The 23,842-nt window shown below is 34.4% G+C and overlaps 3 protein-coding genes across 3 annotated transcripts; 1 reads left to right on the top strand and 2 right to left on the bottom strand.

Moving 5' to 3' along the window:
* Positions 1-17: 17 nt before the first annotated feature.
* Positions 18-11,156, bottom strand: LOC108837317 (chromatin structure-remodeling complex protein SYD-like). The gene is given in 38 exon segments (XM_057004640.1): positions 18-941; positions 1,037-1,117; positions 1,211-1,277; positions 1,280-1,357; positions 1,359-1,519; positions 1,522-1,584; positions 1,587-2,253; positions 2,376-2,606; positions 2,686-2,743; positions 2,885-2,992; positions 3,075-3,172; positions 3,372-3,446; positions 3,533-3,611; positions 3,798-3,967; positions 4,317-4,424; positions 4,518-4,598; positions 4,676-4,792; positions 4,981-5,070; positions 5,162-5,287; positions 5,399-5,612; positions 5,696-5,868; positions 5,992-6,088; positions 6,197-6,253; positions 6,459-6,502; positions 6,594-6,767; positions 6,850-7,030; positions 7,159-7,344; positions 7,578-7,675; positions 8,069-8,226; positions 8,344-8,733; positions 8,817-8,881; positions 8,960-9,120; positions 9,452-9,507; positions 9,630-10,019; positions 10,118-10,236; positions 10,487-10,548; positions 10,628-10,782; positions 11,027-11,156. Coding segments are annotated over 37 exon segments (6,105 nt in total). The 5' UTR covers positions 10,739-10,782; positions 11,027-11,156; the 3' UTR covers positions 18-30.
* Positions 11,157-15,444: 4,288 nt separating this feature from the next.
* LOC108837492 (ricin B-like lectin EULS3) lies at positions 15,445-17,365 on the top strand. The gene is made up of 4 exons (XM_057005579.1): positions 15,445-16,168; positions 16,534-16,656; positions 16,738-16,966; positions 17,157-17,365. Coding segments are annotated over exons 1-4 (966 nt in total). The 5' UTR covers positions 15,445-15,556; the 3' UTR covers positions 17,159-17,365.
* A 581-nt stretch (positions 17,366-17,946) lies between these two features.
* LOC108846783 (bidirectional sugar transporter SWEET9) lies at positions 17,947-19,527 on the bottom strand. The gene is made up of 6 exons (XM_018619988.2): positions 19,479-19,527; positions 19,229-19,265; positions 18,941-19,151; positions 18,696-18,857; positions 18,483-18,602; positions 17,947-18,399 (listed from the first exon to the last, which is right to left on the bottom strand). Exons 1-6 carry the CDS (start codon positions 19,525-19,527, stop codon positions 18,163-18,165), a joined length of 816 nt encoding a protein of 271 aa, XP_018475490.1. The 3' UTR covers positions 17,947-18,162.
* Positions 19,528-23,842: the final 4,315 nt, after the last annotated feature.

The following is a 23,842-nucleotide window of genomic DNA, read 5'->3' as shown; positions in this document are numbered from 1 at the left end:
AGCAAATCCTCGTCAACAGGGCTTTTAGAATCAACGGGGACAGTGCATTGAGCATGCGATATCATCAGACTGATCAACAGGAGACTTGGATCCAGCTGAAGGTTTTACAATTTCATCGACCAGCATAGAAGAACCACAAATTTTCTTTTCTTCTGTATCATTGGGAACAGATGCTGCCATTTGTACGTTTGGATCAGTTGATGCTGCAACTTTCTTGTTCCGACTCAACCAACTCTCTACCACAGGACGTTCCGAGTCAACGAGCATAGCACCTTGGAGTGTTATATCATCAGAGTTAGAAACAGAAGCCTCAATATCAGATGAAGTCTTAATGATCTTATCAACCATGACTGAAGACTCTGACTTTTGCTTTCCGACTGAAACACTGGAACTGGTTGTTTCTACTCCCAAGTTTTGATCGGCAGGTTGGATTATATTCTCTGCCTTGCTGGTCTTAGCTATGTGCATATTCATCATTTCCGGGGATTTTCCATCTGGCTCATTTGTTACCGTTGTTTCAGAAGGCTCCCCAACTTTATGCTTTAACAGGGAAGTTTCTGAAAATATCTCTTTCATGACACGAGCAACATCAGTCACATCAGCAGTTTGTTTCCTTCCAGAACCACCAGTACCTAAATATTCTTTCCTTTTTTCCTGACTTGTACTGGCAGACGAGTGTGCAACTGACGGGTTGAAATGGGGTTGTTCTTGGACAACAGCGTCACCAACTGATGTAACTTTGGATCCTGATGAATCACCAACCTTGACCTCAGTTTGTGGTGTTGATACTGTACTCCGTGCAGAAGAGCCATCAGCAGCGGGTGAAGCTTGAGCATGTCTCCTTCCTCGCCGTCTAGGGGTATCTCCTCTGTTTGGCGTCTTCCGACCTTGCCTCTTCACAGGCATGGGTGCAGGAGGAGAAAGAACACTGGCGCCTTGAGCTGCAAAGACAGACAGTGCATAACCCAGTATGTAACGGTTAAATTGAGAAACCAAAACAGTTTTAATTGAGGATCGATGCTTCAAATATTAGTACCTTCAACTGTAGAACCAACAAGGTGGGGACTCAATGGCTGATTAGCACTTAAAGGTGCAGTTGTCTGACTTTGACCTGGGCCTACCAAAAAAAATTGATGCTGTTAAGATCTTGTGAACAATATCTTCTGATGCATGTATGTGAAAACAATTAAGCGATGTGCTAGTTATATACCTAAAGCAGCAGAGCTTGGTATGTTAACTGGCTGTTTTAGAACTCCTGAACCCTGGTTATTTCTAACACTGGAACAGCAGGCTTGCTCTTTATAGCAGCTGCCTTTTTTACCAAGGAATCCTCCGATACATTTAGCGGCTGAACATGTGGATCCAGAACCAAAACCAGGAGGTGCATCTAGCAGGCTACTTTCTGGTAGGGAGACAGTAGGAGAGGGCTGCAGCGCAGTGGTAACAGAATGTATGGAAGGCCCCGACTCAAGATTAGAACTACTTCCTTTAATAGGCTTAGGGACTTTTGTATCAATATCACCAAAGAGACGGGAAGAGTTGCTAAATTGGACGCTACAGGATCACCAGAAAGAGATGCTCGGCATTAGTTCTCTGAGTACCTATGGAACTGTCAGCGCCATGCAACATATTTTCCACTCTCCTTCCTCTTCCCGCGCCACGTCCCCTGCCTCTTCCCCTGCCCCGACCTCTCGTTGGCATTGCGGGAGAACTGGAAGCTGGAAGTGGTTGAAAACCAGGCGGAACAGATAAATCAGGGGAAGTAAGACTTCCAGAGGTAACATCGGAACCAATAACTGAAGGTGATCTGGCATCCACTGTCGCATGTGTCCTGCCTGCAACTGATGCAGATAATTGAGTCGGCGTTTTATCAGCTCTTTTTGGCCTGCCACGTCCCCGTTTTACAGGTTCTGTTACTTCTTTCAGTGGCTGCTGTAATTTCGGTAGAGGTTCCACGGATTGTGGAGTCGGTGCCAATGCCGTAGATGTGGGGAGGACTGTGTCACTAGTGCTTCCAGGCAGATTATCTACTTTATCATTTGCAGAACTCTTTTCACTAGTGTTTCCAGCCAGAATATCTACTTTATCATTTGCCAAACTCGTTTCACCAGTGATTCCACCCAGAATATTTGATGTAGCAATTGGCAAGCTCTTCTCACTTCCTTCTTCATTGCCTCTGGGAGAATCGGTTGGCTCAGTCTGGCACAACTTTTCAAACTCCTCCTCTGTCAGTTGCTCTTCATAAGATCGAACCTGTGAAGTTGCAATTTTGTCAATTTTAAGCAAAGGTGCAACCAGCAGTGTCATAGTAAGGTACACAACTGTATCATAGTAAGGTACACAACTGAATGTTAAAGAAAAAAGACTCAACAAACCTCTCTTGCGCGTTTGCCTCTTCCATACTGCTGAGTATCCAAGCCTCCTACCGAACCACCCTTCCGCTTCATGCCAACATTTGACTCTACTGCAACCATCGGGACATTATTCATTTTCATTGCTTCATAGAGCAGTTTTAAGTCATCCTCAGTAACAAGACGAGAGGGGATAGGTGGTATCGGTGCAGAACTTTTTGACCCTGACCCATGTACCAGGCTCTTCCAGGTTTCCTACAGGGCCAGATCATAATAATCTCGTAAAACATTAATAAATGGAAAACCAAAATTAAAGGAATCAAGGAAAACATACCATCTCATCTTCTTTTCTTTGATTATCGATGGATTCAAAAATATCAATCTCCGACTCCCTAGAAAGACAACAGAAATGTCAAATCTACAAGAACTGCATAGAAATGTAAACAGTTCCATCTAAGAGTAAAATAGAAGAAACTACAGTTCCATCTAAGAGTAAAATAGAAGAAACTCAAGCCATTTAAACCAACAGTCACCTTCGGGCTATAATATCATTTAGGGCATCATCGTCCAACACTGGAGCAGCCTCCTCTTTCTTTGACTCACGTAATAGGGATTCCAAATATTCCTTACGATCTTCAGCGCTGTTACGAAACAACAACGTGATTACATTAAAAAGTTGGTAACTAATACTCTTGAAGCAAAAATGGATGTCTCTGTGTTCACCTTGTGTTATTGTCGAAGAAGCCAGCAGTTATACTCTGGTTAGCAACTCCAAGCTTATGTTCGGCTGAAGCTCTAACTTGCTCCTCAACAGTATTGACCTTAAGATACACAAGAAAGAAAATTAGTCACACGATTTTAATTAACAAAATACGTATCAGTCGAAGGGGTACACGCAGAGAACAAATTAAAATGTCCCAAGACTACATATCAAGTAATGAAAAACAGCAAGATGAAAGAAAATTAAAAGTACATATTTTTACAGGAATTTCACTTCCTTCTAAAAAATAGCAAACTAACCGTTTCAAAACGAAGAACTAGAACATCTCTTTTCTGGCCAATCCTGTGAGCCCTTGCTTGAGCTTGTAGATCAACCTGAGATATATAATATCTGCTCTTCAAAATCCGTACTGATGTCCACAGAAAACTATAACTTGACACGAAGGACTGTTATGTCTAACCTGAGGATTCCAGTCGGTGTCAAATATTATCACGGTATCAGCAGCTTGAAGATTAACTCCTACTCCACCAGCCCGGATGCTGAATTCCCATGAAAGATTCAGTTATCACATCCAGATACTAATGAGTATTAAAGCTACTTTACTATGACCGGCAGAGAATTTAATGACAGCGCTTACAACTTGTAATTATAAACGTAACATGAATCATTCTGATAGAGCAAAAAGATTTCCAAAGAAAAGCGAGCCAGGAAATATCATGTGTTACCTCAACAAAAAGATGAAATATGGTGAATCAGACTTGTTAAATCCGTCAATAAGAGCACCGCGATCACCCCCAGATGTGTGCCCATCTAACCTAAGGTATTTGTATCCCTTGAAGGTGAGGTAATCCTCCATAACATCAAGAAGCCTCGTCATTGTTGAAAAGAAGAGAACCTGCGGAAATTCATGCCAAAAAATAACGAACACTTGAAGGCATCTGCAGTCATATTTGGGTTAACATGCAGCAGGGTAACAAATCATGGCATCGTTGTGAATTTCACAAGAAATAGAATTCTGCATAGTTAAAGCGATAAAAGGAGAAATCGTAGATGAAATGTACCAAGGTTACTCCCAAAACTAGTAATGCTTCATGCAAACAAAGAAAATATAAATAAAATTCATGTGATCATCTCTCAGAGGCGAGGGCACTGGAAGGTACACTAGCACATTACATGAAAACTCAAACTACAACTTGAACAAAAACAATCATTCCATTAACATGATAGTGAAGAAAAACCATTACCCGATGGTCTGTTGCTTTGAGTTTGGGCAAGAGCCGGTCCAACATCTCAAGCTTCCCACAGAGTCTTATTACCGGAGGCAGATAATGCTCAGGAATTAAGCTATTCACCTACAGAAAGTGATTTAAGCAGACATCAGAACTTTCCTTAGTTCCCTAACCCGAAGTTCTTTGCATTTATGTAAATTTCTCGGGAAATACTACCTCCTCTGTATGAAGTTGGCTGAGATATGGATGATTGCAAATATTCCGAAGCTCCATCACTGAGTTGTGCACTGCACGCGACTGTAGAAAGAAAACTAACTAAGAAATGACTGAATACTATAAAAAAGATGAAAAATACGCAGAGCACAAAACAGCACCTTCATGTTTCCAAGCGAGCCCAGATTATCCTCAACCCTCTTCATCAACAGCTTCTGATATGCAGAAGCCTCGCACCGTATGAGTCTCTCTATCTTTTCAGGAAGTTCATTCTCAACCTACCAAAATAAATTAGATAACAGAGTAAAATAAAAGTGAGCAAAAAATACTGAGATGCATACATTTGATGGTAATATCCTACCCGATCACAAAAATTATGAATGCTATACTAGAACGACATGGTTTGAATCTACAAAAAGAAAGGGAAAAAAGAACAATGTTGCAAGGTGTATATCATGTTATCAACCTTATGTTTCAGCCGCCGTAACACGAATGGTCTAAGAACTTGGTGAAGACGATTGATAATCAGCAGATTCTCCTCTTCTGATAGCAACGCCTACTCAAATGCAATCACAAGGTTGTAGTTAAAACCACGATGTCTTAAGACTAGTATACCGTTATTATCTGAATAAGAAGACAGCAGCTACCTCTTCAGCAGAATTATCTCCATTACTTTGAAATGGTTTGTTAAACCACTGTGAGAAGTCTTCTGACGAGTTGAATATATTAGGCAACAGGAAATTAAGCAGCGCCCACAATTCTTCCAGGTTGTTCTATAAGAGATATAAATACTGAGATGATGAGCAATGTTAACGGTATAATATGGCAACAAAAGGATCACGTGGCGAAATAAAGGTTTAGAAGAAGAAGGAATAAAAATGCACCTGCAATGGCGTCCCAGTTAACAGGAGTCGGTGGGAACTATTGTAGTGTTTCAGGTCCGCATTTAACTTGCAAGATGCATTCTTTATGCGATGTCCTTCGTCAATAATAATGTAATGCCAAAGGATCTTGCTTAATTTAGGCCTATCGTGCTTGTTCATTAGATATTCATATGTTGTCAGAAGCACATTGAACTTCTGATGAACAATTTGCTCCCTGCAATTAAAAAATGAAAATAATAATGAACCTTTAAACCTTAGACATAAAAGCAACAGTAATTAAACTTTTCTCTTTAGTACTTGAAGAGCTTGCGCCTCTCCTCCGGAGGGCCACAATAGACAATTTTCTGAATTGTAGGGGCCCAAAAGTTAATTTCTGACACCCAGCCAGGCAGCACAGAGGATGGTACAACAACCAAGAAGGGACCTCTATCATTTTTTGTGTCCATCAGATAGCAAATCAACGAAATAACCTGTAAAAAGAAGAAAAAAAATTATAACTTATGCAACAAATGCACCTTATAACCAATTCAAATTTCAAAACAAAAATATCATGTGCACATATGTACCCAATGCAAACGGGTGCTATTAAATACCTGAACAGTTTTTCCGAGGCCCATCTCATCAGCTAGAATGCCATTTAAATGATTGTTGTACAGGGAAAGAAGCCACCTTAGGCCATTCATTTGGTACCTAAGAAGGAAGATTTTGTAGTTTTAAGTAACCCATGACATACTTGTGAAAAAAACTACAAGGTGCTCAAATGTACAGTTACAGGAGAAAAAGAAATGGTCCACTTACTCCCTTAATTTTCCACCCTTTAGGGAAGCTGGCTGCTCGTTAATATTTTCTTTTATGCTGTAAAAGAAAAGATTCCTTGTAAGTAGAAGAAAGATGATCCAACAAAACACTATTTCACAAACAACAAAACCACCATTTTGGATTTTTTTTTTTTAAAGTGAAGGCAAAAAAACGATGATCCATGTATGAATCAGAGAGCAATTAAACGAGTTGTTCATTCTGGATGATGTTTGGCAGTAACTATAGGAAGAAGCAATATTACCTGTGAGCCATCAAGTAGTATTTTTCATTGCTTTCCAGGTAGTGCTGTTTAGAATACAGATGGTAACAACTAACCACATCAGAAAAGATAAAGGAAGGCTGAAAGAATATAAAAATCTTAGGATCAATCACTTGCCTTTGCCTGGTCACTCTCATCATCATTTTCAATTTTATCCTCAACAGGTGCCTCATCTGCCTCATTCTCAAATCGACTGGCCAAAGATTTTGCCTCCTTTAACTTGGATCCAAGCTTTTGAAGGTACTTTTCTGTCTCTTTGAGTAGTTGCATTACTCTGTCTGACTTTGCATCCTGTATATTAACCAAACGAATCTCTCAGCCAAGAAGAAGCGACATAACCCTAAAAATTTAAACGTTAGTTCAGAGATCAAACCTTCACCATACGAAGATAACCCTCCACATCATTAATCTTTAACAAATTAATCTTCTCCCGTTGAATTTTGTCAACCTTTTCACGATGAAAACGTTCCTTTCTTTTGTGGAACTCCTTTACATATCTATTGAAGCCCTTCCACCTTTCTCTCCTAGCTTTGGATAAGTCATCAAGCCTTTCCCTAAAACAAGATTCAATCAAAATTTGAAGTTTAAGAAACAGTTAACTCAATACACTAATGTTCTATTAGGCTCACAAAACAGGTCAACATAAGAATATGGCTTAAGATAGAAAACTAATTGCACATACTTGTGAACTTCTATCTCCCCAAAGAACTCCTTCTGCCTCTCACGAATTCTCCTCTGTCGCTCTTCCTTCATCTTCTGCTCATACTTCTCAAGCTGTCTAATCCGCCGGCCATGCTTATGTTTTTTATATGACTTTAGGTTCTCAACATCGTTTCCAATAGGTTTGAAGAAGTTGTAAAGAAACTCACTGCAACAAATTAAAAAAGCACTAGCAACTGAGAGAAAATATGACAAGCTGGACATATACTCACATATACAGATTAAAAAAAAAGGTTTGCATTCTCGTCTACTAATTACACAGTAGCTAGTTGAATATCCTGTAAGCTCGACATATTGGAATAATAGGCACTAGAAGAAGGTGAAACACCCAATGAATGAGAAAAAGAGTCTTAACATTTTCTAAACCAAACAAACAGTTACCTTCTCAAACGACGTTGCAGATTTAACAGCTGAAGCTTTTTCAGTTCTATTACACTCTTGGTCTTTGTAGATATATCCTCCGACGAAGTAACAGATTCCTGCATATTAAGAGACGTACATTAGTATAATCTATTCCCAAAAAATATGTGCGAGAACCAAATAAAGTAATGACACAAGTACAACTAGTTTACTCCAAATTTGAAGTAAGTTTCGTAAAAACAAATAATCCTAGCAGTTACTTCAAATATGTAACTGAGAAGCAAATGCACAACAAGCGAAACTTTACATAGCCAAGAATTTACAGGATCACAATAGCATGCTTATCTAGATACAATTTAAATATGGCTATTGATCTTCCAATCACAAGAAAAAGGATAGAGAAATCACCAGAAACAACACGCACAATGCATAAAGTTGAACGCGGAAGAAGAATAACCACTAGTAAGAAACAAGAGTCGAAACTATAACAAAAGAAAGAGCAAGAGAGAGACCTTCAACTCATTGAACCGTGCACCAATTGCCTGGTCTACTTTCTGCTGTTTAAGACTCCAACTCCGATCAACCAAAAGTCTCTTATTCTGTCGATCCATAATCCACTTCTGTGACATGGTGTATTTAGGCGGCGGTTGCATGTTACCTTCCTCTTCATCTGTAAGGTACCATACATCCATGTTGGAAAATTATCAACCACATTAATCCAAACTTTTCTACTCAAAAGAGTCAGTCCTATTATCAACAATTCGCTCATCTAAGGTAGTCCACTGACCTGGAGCACATAATTCGTCTGATTCAAAAGTTGAAGCATCATTACGGTTAATAGTTCCAACCCACCCCACCATCTCTACCGGTGCGTGTTTGGCTACACCTCCTGAAGAAGAAGCCAGCTCAGAATGACTAGCAGAAACCTGATTTTGCGCTGGAGCATCTGGAGTGTTAGATTGCAGAAGAAGCTTTTGTCCATCAGGAAATATAGCATTTGAGGTTTTGTCCTCCAAACGTGGAATCACTGTTTCTTTTGATGAGAAGTCCATTTCAGCCAATCTTCCGGTAGGATTATCCATTCTTGCTGATGGAGCTGAGGCTTCGCCAATGCTACCCGATTCACTAAGAGAATGTGTTCTTCCTTTCTGATCCAAGAGTTCTCTGCGGAAACCATCTGTATTGCAGGACAATTACAATCCATGAGAACGCTTGTCGAAAATGACTAACCAAATAACCTAAGGGGAAGCAAATAATTACCATCTTTGGGGAAAACATTTCCAAGGGCGATATCAATGTGCAGCTTCTTTGGCATCAATCCATTTCTATGGGAAGGGAATCAGTCAGAGCTTTTCAGAGTAATAATTTCAAGTAAACAAGAGGTTAAGAGACTGAAAAATTACCTGAGAGCTAAGAACACAAGGCACTGGGCTCTGAGCTGCTTCAATTGTTGCTCTTTGAAAAGTTGACCTGAAGGCGGAACATCCTCTGCTGCCACAGATTTTCCAGTATCTCTATGAGCTGGAGGCCTGATTGCTGTGATTTCACTGTTTTGCCATCCACCCTGCCACAGAAGTGAACATGCAGCGTCAAGAGGGTATTATTGTTGACTAGGCTACTTCGGCAGAAGTCTGTAGAACTATATACTTGATTAGACTATATGCATGCAAGACTCAAAACCTCAACGAATGAGAGGTTTTAACAGAGATTGCGCTTTTTGGAAAAGAATGACCAATAGAAATTCAATGAAAATAAGGGAAAGAGAAAGAAAAAAACAGATAAGATTCTTGTAAGGACAAATGCTTCCGCAAATAAATATGTGGCACTGACTACATCTCCTTATTCAAATTTCAAAAATCTCTAGTAACTCGAATAAGATTAGTCCAAAGTCGTACCTGAGAAGTCGTGTATGCATCTGATGACAACCCGACATGCAAATTCTCAACGTCACCTGGGTTTAAGTAAGGAAAAGTATGCAATTAAACTAACAAGTTAGCACTTAACAGCATGCACAAATAACAGAATAGTAAGTTGCAATGCTGCGTGTGTTTTCTACAAGGAATCATGCCCTACCTGCTGCCGGCATTTCTACTTTGCTCATTTTTCTAGCCTGGTCATCAACTGCCCCATGAGTATCAAACTGTTGAGAATTATCTATGTTCTGATCCCACGAAAACGATGATTCACCCCTCTTTCTCTTTGCATTTGACTTGACATCTCTTTGATTCATTGCCTCGCTCCTATCGTGAGATTGGGCATTTCCCGGCTTAGAATCCAAGCTGGACGGACTCTCATGGTCGAAGGATCTATTACTTCGAGTTCCAGGCCCTTGGTAAACGGCTTGTGATGCAGTGGTTGATCCACCAAGCTGCCTACCAGAAGTGAATGCATCATATTTCGACATCTCATTTTCAACTAGACTTGCTTTGGGCTCATTGCTAACTCCAACGACTTGAGAAGACCCTGTATGAAATTTTAACAGAACAATAAGACAACCACACGAATTTTCACATGAAAAAAAAAAATACTAAACTCTTAAAAGAGAAAATAAATAAATATACCAGCCATATGTGCAGATCCAGAATCTTCCATTTGGGTACTACCACCAGCATGAGGAAGACGTGAGGACGTCAGAGCTTCAATGTCAAGACCATGTTGATTGACGACAGTCTCCATGGCCCTACAAATTTTGGAATGAAAATATCAGAACAACTAAAAAGGTGAAAACATGAACAGGAGATATAATTCTCAAAAGCATGAAACACAACTTTAACTCTGAATAACTATTTGCCACATTGCAAGTGATGAATTACGACTTTCATGAATCTTAATTCTTAAGAACTAAACCCAGCAGCTTTTGGAAATATTCTCAATTAAATCGAGGCAGGCTCTCCATCACCACAACCAAGTGTGTTAGTGGAAGGCAATACCTTGATATGACTTGATACGGCATTGAGTGTTCCTTCCCGCTGGTTTTCATGTGCTGCAGTATCTGAAGAACCCAAAAATAATAAACCAAGTTAAAACCAAAGGATTAAAAGCTAAAGCAAACACCAGGTAAAGCCACTCACCACATAGAGTTTCGTGGCTAGCTTCGAAGGTTCATCTTTCGAGTCTTGAATGAGCTTGTGAAGGAACTTAGCTGCCTCCAGCTCAATATTATGTGAAGAAGAAGACGACATCTTTACTTGTTATTACACCAGAAACCACATCATGTAAGAAACCCCTGCATCACTGAGCACCCAAACTGATAATTAGATGACACATCATGGTCATAATCTCCGACAACAAAAAAAAAAAGCTATCATCTTTGGTTCGTAATTAAGTTAATAGAGCGAGAAAAGGCGACGACTTTCCCCCAGGAAAATGCAAACCCTAATCAAATTGAGAGTTGATGCAACCGAAATCGAAACCCTAGGAAGCGATCTAAAAGGGCGAAATAGGAAGAAGGAAGAGCTTTAGAGGTTTACCCAGTGGGAGATCTGAAGGTGGGAGCGACGAAGGAGAAGGGAATTTTGAGGTGAGATTGGAGTGAGAGAAATGGCGTCGTCGCTTCGCTTTGAGCAAACAAGAAAAGGAGAAAGCGAATAGAGTTCCTCCTTCTCGTATAAAATGAAGGTCTAAATATAAACCACTGTATATTTAAGCTTCTATTATATTAAAACTTACTTCTAATTCACTTATGATTTTCTTAAAAATAGACTATCTATTAGATTTGATCATACTGTATTTTTAATCATTATTAATCTTTGAACTACTTTAATTATAATATATTTTTATATTTTTTCATTTAAAATTTAAATATATATATATATTTAAAAAAATTTCGAAAAATCTTTTAAAAAGATCTTAACAAAATCTTAATTTTCAAAAATTATATGTAAATATTTTAACTAATTCTGTAATTAGTTTTGAAATATTATATACATAATATATTCAGTTGTTTTTATAAAATGAAAAATAAAATATTATATCTTATTTTTATCTATTATATAATCACAATCAATCATGTTATTTTTTATCATATTGAACTTAATATGATAAAATTATATTAAACTGATAAAATTTGAAATTTTATTTTCATAAATAGAAAATATTTATGTTAAAAATATAATATGACAGAGCGGCTTAACATTAGCAGACTATATACTACATGTATAAAAATTAACATATCTTTCACTTTTGTAAATATAGTAATATATTGTGTAAAATGAATAAATATAAAAAATTCTGCTAAAAAAGAAATCCAGTTTTGAAAAACGGGTAAAAATTTAACATCAATTAAATAAAAAAAAATTGTCAAATATGTTTTTCATGCACATATTAATATGTTTAATAACTAAATACAAATACAATAAGATAAATATATAATAAAAAGCAACAAATACGTACGACGGATTTAAACAGTTGATTATTTATAACATGCAAACTATACATTATTGTATTTGAAATAGCTTTATAAATATTTAAATATATGATTAAAATTAAAAATGTATACTACTAATGATCTAAATAAATATATATATACATATAAAAATGAAAATAAAACCCGCACGGTTGTGCGGTCGATATCTAGTTGTATTATTAAAAACAAAAATATCTTCAATATTTCCTCCATTTTGAAATATAGATGTTTCGAAAAGGTGGGGTTCAAAATTTGGATTATGTAACTATTTATATTTTGTAATTTTTTTATAATTAGATAATTTTAAAAATAATCTTTTTAATATTTGTGGCTTTTATCTACAACATTATATGTTTTGGAACTTAAATAACGATCTCATTACATATTTTAATTGAAAATATAAAGACTTCAAAAATGAATATCTAATTTTTTTGTCTATCGTAGGTTCTTTAGATATTGGATAGAGTTGCTCTTGGATTCTGATATGATCTATGATTTATATCTTATCTAATATTAGTGTTGTTCTACAGAAAATATTTTAATTATTTTATTAATACTACTAAAACAGAAATTTTATCTACTTACAAATAGTCTAAATTGGACAATTATTTTATTCAACTTCTTATTATTTCTCCTACATAGTTATTATTAAATATAACTATATCTAACCTACTATTTTGATATTTTTAAATTAAGATATTAAAAGATATTTTTAAAATGTAATATTTGAATAGTTGTTATTAGTACCTTTTTTATTTAAAATACAATATATATATACATATACATTTTTAATATTTACTTTTAGATAGTAAAATTCATAATATTATTAACTATAATTATAAAAGAATATTAATTAGAATAAGAAATAACATTTCATCAAAAAGAAAAAGAAAAAAAGAGATAAAAAGAAATAACGTGTCTAAAATTTTACATATAAATAATTTATATCCATAATTAAATTACTAGACCAATTAATAAATATAAAGTAATTTAATACATTTATAAATATATTATAAATTATAAATTAAATAATAACATATATTCGTTAATTTTACAAAATATTTCAACTTATTAAAATAAAATATTAAAGTAAGATATATAAACTAATAAATAATTTAATATTTGGATGTTAAGGAATCTTTTGGGATACAGGTTAGATATTTTAAATTTGGTTCTAATTTATATCACATCTTAGATTTCATTCTGGTTAATTTGTAAGTATGGATCAAATTCGGATATATATACCATATCGGTTTTGGTTCTTATTTGTTTCAAGTCATAAAACTCAAAAAGTAACCATATTTCGTTCGGATTCGGATTATATTGATTTTAGTGAGGACATATTTGAAGTTAAACCCAAAATTTAAAAGCAAAACATAAGAAATAAATATTTACTTATATAGAATTAGATATTTAAGGTACTTAATTAAAATTTAAATACTAATTTTTAGATATCATTTGAAAATAAATATAGAATAAAATATTTGAAGTACACATTTATGTTTCAAATATTTATATTTATGATTAATCTGGACATTCATATTGTTTTTTGGATTTTTCTTGGATTTTTCGGTTCATTTGGGTTTTACGTTCGGATACGGTTAATAACACTTCGAGTGTGGATATATTTTGTACCACCTACAAACCCACCTCGGTATTTCTTACATTTTATATCAGATATGGAAGAAGTTTTTGTTTGGACTCGGTTTAAACTTTGGACTGCTGATTTTATGCCACTCTTACATTAAATAAAGAGAAAATATAATTACATAAATTTTCAACGAAAAATTATTATGCATTTTGAAAGTGCAGATCAAAATCTAGTATATACTATTAAATAGAAGATTTTTGGATAGTTTTGGATAGCTCTTTTATCATGAGTTGATGGTTGTGAGTAGTCTTCCGCATGTTTGCTTTGATATGTAACTCAATGCTCCAAAATTAGTTGTTGGATCATTGATAGGATCCAACGCTATCTAATCAAAATGACCAATTGTTTGGATACAAGAACTTAAGTACAAGACTTATACCAATAATATACTGAGAAGATCTAGTATCACCTTGGATCATTGATTGGATCCAACGCTATCTAATCAAAATCACGATGTATATTGGACCTCAGTGAGCGTGAGATCACTCCACGACCCAAAATAATCCACCTCTTCAACCACTTAAATTTAACTTCATAATAGAACAATGACTATTATTAACACAACAGAAACAAAGACTACATCGGAGACAAATTAAAACTAGCTGAAGAGCCTAATGATCGACAATATTAATGCTCATGACCCATTAGTCACTTCACCAAAAGTGCATTAACGAGAGAGTTTTGGTCTTCAACCGTTGTGACCCTCAGCCTGAAAGCGGACACAAGGTGTAAGGCTTCATTGGTAACCATAGTTTTCGGAAAAAATAATTGTGAAATTTCAATTCCTTAAATTTTATGCTATTTATGCTGAATTCTTTGTCAAATTAGAGATAAGAACGTCTTACATTATTCTTCTCATTTCCTAATAAATAAATAAAAAGTTATGAAACAAAAATTCCTTCTCCAATATCGATGATATTAAACATAAATTCATATACAGTAGAACCTCTATAAATTAATACTCGATAAATTAATAATCTCTATAAATTAATAAATTTTGTTGGTCCCAACTTGGGCCGGTGTAAAATATGATACAAATCGATAAAATAATAAGATAATAATATTTTTGAAACTCCCATGTAAATATATAGTCTCATTAAAATCATAAATTAATAATCTATCGATATATATTTTTATATAAGTACAAACTAAACATTATATTGTCAGTTTTATATTTACAATAAAAATACATCTATTTTCTTAATATTTCAATATATTTTGATAATATTTAGTAAAATTATATCAAAAATCACATAACAATTTTAGGAAACATAAAAATATACACCAAATAAGATAATAAAGCGATATTAAAGTCAAATTTCTTATAAAAAATTAAAATCTATATATGGTAAAATCAAATGTTTTCTTATTTTATAAACAAAAATAGAAAAAATATATAAAAGGAAACTTCTCTAAATTAATATCTCTATAAATTAATAAAATTTTAAAGTCCCAACATTATTAATTTATAGAGGTTCTACTGTATTTATCTTTATTCATTTTCTTAATTGGAAGTTTATTCACCATTCCATTCCTTTTTCTGTTCAAATAAATTGTCACCGATTAAAGCCTAATAAGTGTTTATTGGGTTTCTACAGTGGTTTAGGTGATTAATTTTAGCTGACAAGAAGTGATTAATTTTAAATCACTAGTATTATTTAGGTACTTAGTCAATATTTATTTATCATTAATAAAAGAAGAAAAAAATCAAAATGAAGATTTTATATCATTAATAAAAGATTTTATATCATTAATAAAAGAAGAAAAAATCTGCTTTATTTGAAAATAAAAACCAGAGTAGTCTAGAAGACGTGAGTACCAAAGCCACCTGTTGTGTCTTCTTCACATGACATGGCTTTTTAAGTCAAAATCATTTCTCTCCTCCTCTTCCTTGTACTAATCATCCTCTTAGAAGAAAACTTGCAACAAACCAACAACCGCTAAATGGATCCTCCCTTCGGCCACTCACACCACCACCACCACCACCATCACCACCACCAACGCGACGACGACAACGAAGACGATCGTCCATCCTTCGGCGCACCACCACCTCCACACAACAACTTCTCCGATGCTCCTCCTCCACCCCCTCAGCCTCATTTCGATCCCTACGCGCCTCCTCCGCCAGCGCCTTACCGATCGGAGTTCGACCCCTACGCTCCTCCTCCGCCTTACTTCGAAGCTCCGGCACCACCTCCTCCTCAGTTTGGTCACGTGAGCCACGTCGCCCACCACGCTTCCGAAGAACCATACCAACCAGACCACCACCGTTACGGAGGAGCTTACCCGCCGCATAATTCGTCCCTTGAAAGCTACGGAGACGGCACAGCCGGCGTCGTGCACGTGTCTCACCATAGCTCACATCAGACCGAAAACACTCCTTCTGGTTTCCACCACTTCCATGATGATGAGAACCGTCTTCTTCCTGATAATCTCGCCGGACTCGCCGGAAGACGAACGGTGAAGGTGTATTCTAAAGCAGAGCCTAACTTTTATCTGACGATCAGAGACGGTCAGGTCATTCTCGCCCCAGCCGATCCTTCTGATGAAGCTCAGGTCTCATCTCTTATTACATCATCTCTCTCTCTCAAACATCCATACTTTATGCTTTCTCTGTTTTGTTTACTTGTCCGGACATGTTATTGCAACAGTTTCAGTTCTTGTAAGATTGAATCTTGTTGATTAGAATTTACTTATCATCTTATTGATTAGAAACAGAGGTTTTACAAAACAGAACATGTTATTGTAACAGTTCGAGTTCTTGTTAGGTTAAATCTTGTTGATTAGAAACAGAGGTATTACAAAACAGAACATGTTACAGGTTCAGTTCTTGTAAGATTGAATCTTGTTAATTAGAAACAGAGTTTTTTTTTTACTTATTACCTTCTCTGATAAGAAATGGTTTACATTACAATGTGCAGCACTGGTACAAAGACGAGAAGTACAGTACTCGTGTGAAGGACGCAGAGGGTCATCCTTGTTTTGCTTTGGTTAACAAGGCCACTGGTGAAGCCATGAAGCATTCTGTGGGAGCTACACAACCCGTAAGGACTTTATCGCTTCCTTTCCTTGGAGGACCGAGTCTTTTGTCGATGTTGTTTATATGTCTTTGGTGGTATTTGCAGGTTAATCTAGTCAGATATGATCCTGATACGCTTGATGAGTCTGTGCTGTGGACTGAGAGCAAGGATATGGGTGATGGGTATCGGACCATAAGGATGGTAAACAATGTGGGGTTAAACGTTGATGCGTTTCACGGTGACAGCAAATCTGGTGGTGTTCGTGATGGCACAACTATTGTTCTCTGGGACTGGAACAAAGGAGACAACCAGCTTTGGAAGATCTTTCCTTTCTGTAAGCTTTCTTATTAACCTTCTATGAATTGGTTTTAAATTTTGCTTTTTCTTGGATTAAACTAGCGACCGAGATGAGAACTCTAATGAGGTTAGTGTATTGACCAAGTTGTGACGTGACTTTGATAGATGAGTGTTGTGAGTTAAGTAGAGAAGCATTGTTATCATCTGATTGAATGTTGTAACTGCAGGAAAATTGGCGGGTGGGAGTGGTAAAAAGTGGTTATGTGTTTAATGAATAATAAATAAACAAAACTGTTGTTGTGGCTGTAAGACTTGAGTTTGTGACATTGTGATCTGTAATCTATTAAATCACATCTTAGAAGTATGCAATATTACATATGTGGTTTATGTATTTTACAATGTTTTTTTGAGTACTTCTATAAATATGCTTTTATTATGTGTTTTGAAATCCGTTTTTATTTGGTTGTTGAAAAGATACACACAGATTTTAATTTGAATCATGTTTTGACAATGTATTTTAGCAGACTTTGTCCCACGTTTATTTGCTTTCTGATCACAGCTGTGCTCTTTGTTTGGCCCCATCAACTATAATGTATAACAACACAATCAACTCTTGCGATATTGTCTAGATTTTTTATGTGCTTGATGGGTTTGTCAGACCAGCACGGCACCTACAAGCTATCCACACGTGTATTGTATATTGACAGTGAAGTAGAATGCTGGTATAACTAAGATATTGGTACACCAAACACAAATTAAATGAGATATTGTTTCTAGCGATTTCAAGTGCTAATATTTCTTTCGTTTCTAAGAAGTACATATTTTCGAAAATTAAATTTTGAAATATTAAACATATTTTATCAGCTAACAATGATAACTTAAAAAAAATATTAAAAAACATAAGTATTGTTACTATTGGTTTAATATTACTGAAAATAATAATCATACAAATGATGTATTTATCAAATTTTGTTTTTTTTTTTTCATATATGCAAAATATAGATAAAACTTTATTTAGGAACAGATAGAATAGTATTTAAAGTGATACTTTAGTGGAGATTGTCATTTATCAAGGCTAAATTTAGTTATGATCAAAATGATAGAACATCTGTTTGGTGAGACCAACTCAAACCAACTAAGCATTAAGATTTGAAGTTTATTTTTCTAACATAAGATAAAGAGTCTTCATAGGCTTCATAGGCCTCAACTCAAGGATAAGTTGTGTTTCTCCTTTTAAGCAGTGGTGGTTGAGTTTGGAGTCTTCATAGGCCTCACCGATCCTTCAACGTTTTCTGCTCTAGCATCAGATAATTCAACGGCCACGATCGCAACTTCATTCAGATTGGTTTCATTTGTTGGTTGATTCTCTGTAGATGTGAGTTTTGGTAAATCCGTTTTCTTTGAATCGTGATACATCATGTATAGTATCATCTGAGTTATACCGAATAGAAATCCAAGAATGTTCGGCATCTGAAAACAAAACGAAGTTAGTATATAGTAATGTTACAACTTACAATAATGTAGAAATATAATATAATAAGTTGTATATTTACAGCAATGAATTTGTCCTCGATAAGAAGTCCATAAAAGAACCACATGACGGCGTTAAGAGTGAGAGACAATGAGAGAAGAAACGGCATGTATTCCACACTCTTCGTCCTTATCACCTTCCTCTACGAACATGTAACATGTAACACGTTACACGTCGGTTTTTCAATTTGCAAATCACAATAATTAGATGTTTGAAGATGGAGATGATGTATCACCATAACGCTCAAGGGAGAAGCAAAGACGGCAAGACTGTAAGCAGCACAAACCCATCCAACGGTTGAGACTCGGTGTTGTTTTGGAATCAAAAGATTAACGAGAAGGATCAAGATACCAAGTCCACCAATGTTGCATATCAATATCAACTTCAACGTGAATATCTGCCATGGTACATAAAAGTTAGTACGGTATAAGAATATCGCAAATCACCATTAGTCCACCAACGTGTTTATGATTTACAAACCCTGGCCTCTCTTGGTGCGTAAATGATATAGAGAAACAAGTAGGTGATTTCGATGAAGCATCCAAAGGTGTTGATGCTAATGATGAGATAAGCATGTGTCTTCATTATTCCGTAGAAGAGAAGAAGAGTTGCACTTGCAAGTGCACATATGTACGGTATCGACTGAAACCCTTTTGATGATTTCTTCTTGTATATCCCATAGAACGTTGGCCTGTATTATCAAATATATATATATGTAACATGTTAGATAAATTATCTATACTACACATGAACATGTACGTGTCTTACACTGGAGACAAGAAAACCCCGAAAGACACAATGTTTCCTGCAAGCAAAAGCCAAAGTCATCATGTGGGATTTTTGGTAACTTTGTGTGTGTATATATATATATATATATTCATATAAGCAAAATGGTTATAATAGATATATGCCTACATGTATGTGTACCCTCTTGAGAAAATATTATGTCACTTTTATAGTTGATTTTAGTTATGGTAGTTTTTCTAAAAAACATAGAAAAATAAAGGGAGTTAATTACCCAAAAGGCCAAAGAGAAAAGCAAGTTGATGAACTTTGATGAACACCATTCTTCACTTCTCTATTCCAAATCTCTTTCACTCTTTTGCTAGTTTAAGGTTTGCATTGATGTTTGTTCCTTCATGCAAACACCCATTTATATTGGTATTGCAGGCGAGTCGTTCTTGTTTTTTTTTTCCGTATACTGTTCTTTCTCTTTTAAACCAAACACAAAAGTTTGGTAAGTTGTCTTGGATTTTGTTTTATTGTACACAAGATATGAGCCCGTTACGTTGCAATAGGTTTTATTTGATGTTTTAATTTAATAAAAAACTAAAATAATAAATAATTTTATTATAGTTTTATGATTATTTTTTGCATATGTGGTGTGAGATTTATTTGATAATATTTTTTGAAACAATTTATTTTATAATTAAAAAACTGTTTTCACACGTAAGTTCAAGTTAATATTTGTATTTTATTACCATGGTGCATAGATGAGTTATTATAAACTTTGCATTTAGGATTGGAGAAAATATTATATCTAAAAAATTAAACTGAACACATACCGAAATAAGAAATTGAATGAAAAGTAAAAAGAAAAGAAAGTCAAATAAGTTTATAAAATTTTATTTCGCTAGGATTGTTTTTAAAAAACATTCTATTTTATAAGTCTCCTTTTTTACAATAAAAAGTAAAAATACAATTAAATACTCTTTTACATTTTTGTTTAAGATTTTAGAAAATGAAAATTACTGTCATACAACCTATTACAATTATCTTCTCTTTATATTTTTTTTTAAAACTTCTATTAAATAATTATTTATATTTATTAATAAATAATTTTAAGATTTCTATTTTTTACAATTTTATCAATATTAATTTTACATTTCTTTTGTTAATTTAATAATTTTTAGTATCATATTTATCATCAAATACTCTCTTAAAAATATTATCAAATACTTTTCTACAATTTTCTTTTGGTTAGGACTTAAAATATGATACAAATTTCTATTGTTTAGGATTTTTTTTTAATAAAAAAGGAAAACAACTATCCAATATTCATTTACAGTTTTCAGGATTTTAGAAAAGGAAATTAATATTACATAATATTTTTCAATTATATTTTGTCTAGGATTTAGAAAAATACAATTTCTATCAAATAGTTATTTCCAGTTATTATTAACTATTTTAAAAAGTTTCCATTTTCAAAATTCGTTTTTTAATATCACTAATATTTTTACAATTTTCCTGTTAATTAAATAATTTTAATTATCATGTTTATCATTAAATTTTTAAGTTAAAATTACTGTTAAATTTTTTTTTACAATTTTCTCTGGTCTGGTTTTGAAAAGATTAAGAAAAAAGCTATTTGAAAAACCTAACTTTATATAATAAGACTATGCAATAGTAATTTTTCTTTTCTAAAATTCTAAAAAGAACCTTATAAGATTATTTTTTGTGATGATAATTTTTCTTTTTAACCTCTTTTAAATTATAAAAAAATATAATTATCTTATATTTTTGATACATGTCGTCATCTTAGAATTTTTTTAACACATGTCTCAATTATGTTAATTACTAATTTTGAAAAACCAAACTTTATATAATAAGATAAGTTTCATTAGGGAGCACATAGATTTATTGCATGGCTCTTAATCGTTTGTGTTATTTGCTGTCATTCCTAATTGTTAGGCTTCTAGGAATCCGACTAAGAATTTCGCATTAGGCTCAAAAAGATATAGAAGTCAAATCATTCTCATCAACTAATTAGCAAATATCATACACATTAAGTAGCAATCTCTAGATTGCTCAATTTCATGTATATAACCAAGTTGATTTAAGAGTAATGTGTTTGGAGATTCTCTACTCGTCAGCCACCAGCTAATTATAAGAAATGACAATTGTGTACTCTGTTACAACATTCCATACATAACTGGTGTCAAGGACCAAATGTGATAAGATTATATTTTTGGTTGCACATATCACCATGAGAGAATTTGTGAACATATAAATCAGTATCTCTCTATATACAACAATTTATAGCTGACCTTAGATTAAATCTTATCAATTTTAGACGTCAAATTTTATATAAAAATAAAGGCATCAAAAAGTTTAACAATATGTGTTTTAGACTAGTAGACGGCAATTACATATGACCGAACTTAAGCACTCGAGAAAGCATTTTCATTAATTTTAGCAATTAAGTTATATATGTGCGTGTGTTGGAGGCATAGATATGTGTTGTTAGGCATATCTCCTGAAGCCTTGCTTGGTTGGGCTATTTATATGTTAGATTTTAAAATTTGGTAACGAACAAGACACAAGCTTTAACGTATCGACTAAAGCTAAGAATTAGTCTCAAATAGTTACTAAGTATAAAATATTAAGATAATCTTATATATGAATTAGGTCTGGGTATTTTATCCCAAAATCTGAATCAGAACCGACTCAAAAATATTCGACCTAAAATCAAATTGAAAATTTATAATTACTCAGTCGGATCCAAAATTTCTTTATCCGAAAAAACCAAAACTGAAAAGAACGAACCTGAATATAGCCAAAGAATCAATCTAAATAGACTCAATTCGATAATAACTGATTCATACCCGACCGATACGAATATAAATATCCAAAACTATGACTATATATTCTGTTTTCTATATTTGAATTTATTATTTAGTTATAATGTCTTTTTGTTTGCAAGCTTCGTTATCACTTTGTAACATTTTAAAATAATATGAAATTTTTAAATGTCAAATTTAGAATTTAAAAATATAAAATTTCAATTATTAATAATTTGTTTTTGTTATTTTGCAAAATTTTAGATAATATGATAGATTTTAGCTAAATTTTGAATGAGATTCAAATATTTGAAGTCTTTTAGAGTCGTAAATATTTAAACCGATCCAAATTCATTGTATACCCAAAAAATATAAGTATTTAAGTTATAGATTTGAATTGATCCAGATTCGAAAAAAAAACAATCTAATTCGAACTAAAAAAATTCAAATATCTAACCGGATCCAAATGTTTAGAAATCAAAATATCTAACCCCCACAAGAATGACCGGATACTCATGCTTAATATGAGTTATGGACTTATTGGGTTGCGCTCGGGTGCCCTTTTCTTGGAAGAGCCACCATACTTGCTCACCCGAATTTAGAATACTTTTTTACTACTGCCAGCGATCGATCCGACCTCTTTTCCTTTTCCTTTATTTTTCGGTGATGCATGGAATAATACTAGTGGTTGTCATATACACTTTATATTCATTAGATAAAGTGGAGTTAGAGGTACACAAATCAGTACACGAATACGATGAGCATGGCCAGATATGATCAGACCTAAGATCTCGTTGATTACGCAAACAGGCATGCTCGGTTAACATGACCAAACCAATAGCGATCTTGGAGTATACATATAAGTTTGAACCAAGCATAAAAAAATGCTTCACATTTGTAGATACTTCACAGCTCTAGAGTTATTCTCTAAAGAAATTTTCTACACTTCTTGCTCTCTTCTCCTTCCTTCACAATCTTGGACCAGATTAAAACATTACTTGGATATTCCAAGAAACTGAGCAAAGCTTGGATACTTCGGCTCCCATCCAATTTCCTCTCGTGTCCGAGAGTTGTTCAGCTTCTTCCCTAAAGGACCACTGGTGCCTACAAAAGAAAAACGCAAAACTTGTGTCAGACTCTATCAAGCTTTAAGGCTTTTCAAGACAAACAATGTCTGAAGAAACTCACTTGTGAAACCTTTTGAACTTCTTATCATATTTTCCGCTTTGATCCATCAGGTCCATCACTTCTTGCCTGAAGAAGAAGGCGTGATGTTATTAAACATGTATTTGAAAATATCTCAAAACTTAGAAAGGAAGCAGTTGATACCTTGACAAAGGATGGTTGTCACAGCCCACGAAAATCCGACCACCAGCTTTCTTCTTCATGATTGCAACTGCCAACGATGCTGCATCCTGTTCCAGAAACCACATTACAGAACATGATAAGAGACATGTCAGATAATAATAACATGTGAGGAAAATGAAATAAAAATATTACCTCATAGTGAATGAGATTCAGGATATGATCAGGACGAGCATCAACTGTCTCCTTACTCAACCAGTAAGTATGTGCACCTCTTGTCTCTGTGTATAAAAAGTTCAGGAGAAAACACAATATTGCTGCTCTAGAAACCAAACGCGCCTTACATCATTTGCTGATTCAGCTTTCAATATATCAAATACCAAAAGGATATGTAAAGCCCTGCTAGTCTAAGGACAGTCCCTCCACTTTCCAACACTACTTGTTCAGCTCTCAGAAGCACATCTGTTCTTGGACTCTTTCCAAGTGGCACCACTGGAGAATCCTGCAGTTAAAGGGA

Source organism: Raphanus sativus, chromosome 3, assembly GCF_000801105.2.
Source record: "Raphanus sativus cultivar WK10039 chromosome 3, ASM80110v3, whole genome shotgun sequence".
NCBI lineage: Eukaryota > Viridiplantae > Streptophyta > Magnoliopsida > Brassicales > Brassicaceae > Raphanus > Raphanus sativus.
Note: the sequence above shows the minus strand (reverse complement) of the source record. Positions and strands in the feature narration are given on the sequence as shown.

What these genes read in the sequence shown, in the direction of transcription:
- LOC108837492 (XM_057005579.1), top strand. Translation starts at nt 15,557, where the DNA reads ATGGATCCTCCCTTCGGCCACTCACACCACCACCACCACCACCATCAC. An exon ending in ATCCTTCTGATGAAGCTCAG is followed by an intron (nt 16,169 to 16,533) that starts GTCTCATCTCTT and finishes TACAATGTGCAG; the next exon opens with CACTGGTACAAAGACGAGAA. An exon ending in CTGTGGGAGCTACACAACCC is followed by an intron (nt 16,657 to 16,737) that starts GTAAGGACTTTA and finishes TGGTATTTGCAG; the next exon opens with GTTAATCTAGTCAGATATGA.
- LOC108846783 (XM_018619988.2), bottom strand. Translation starts at nt 19,527, where the DNA reads ATGGTGTTCATCAAAGTTCATCAACTTGCTTTTCTCTTTGGCCTTTTG. An exon ending in TTTTCTCTTTGGCCTTTTGG is followed by an intron (nt 19,266 to 19,478) that starts GTAATTAACTCC and finishes TTTTGCTTGCAG; the next exon opens with GAAACATTGTGTCTTTCGGG. An exon ending in TCGAGGACAAATTCATTGCT is followed by an intron (nt 18,400 to 18,482) that starts GTAAATATACAA and finishes TTTTGTTTTCAG; the next exon opens with ATGCCGAACATTCTTGGATT.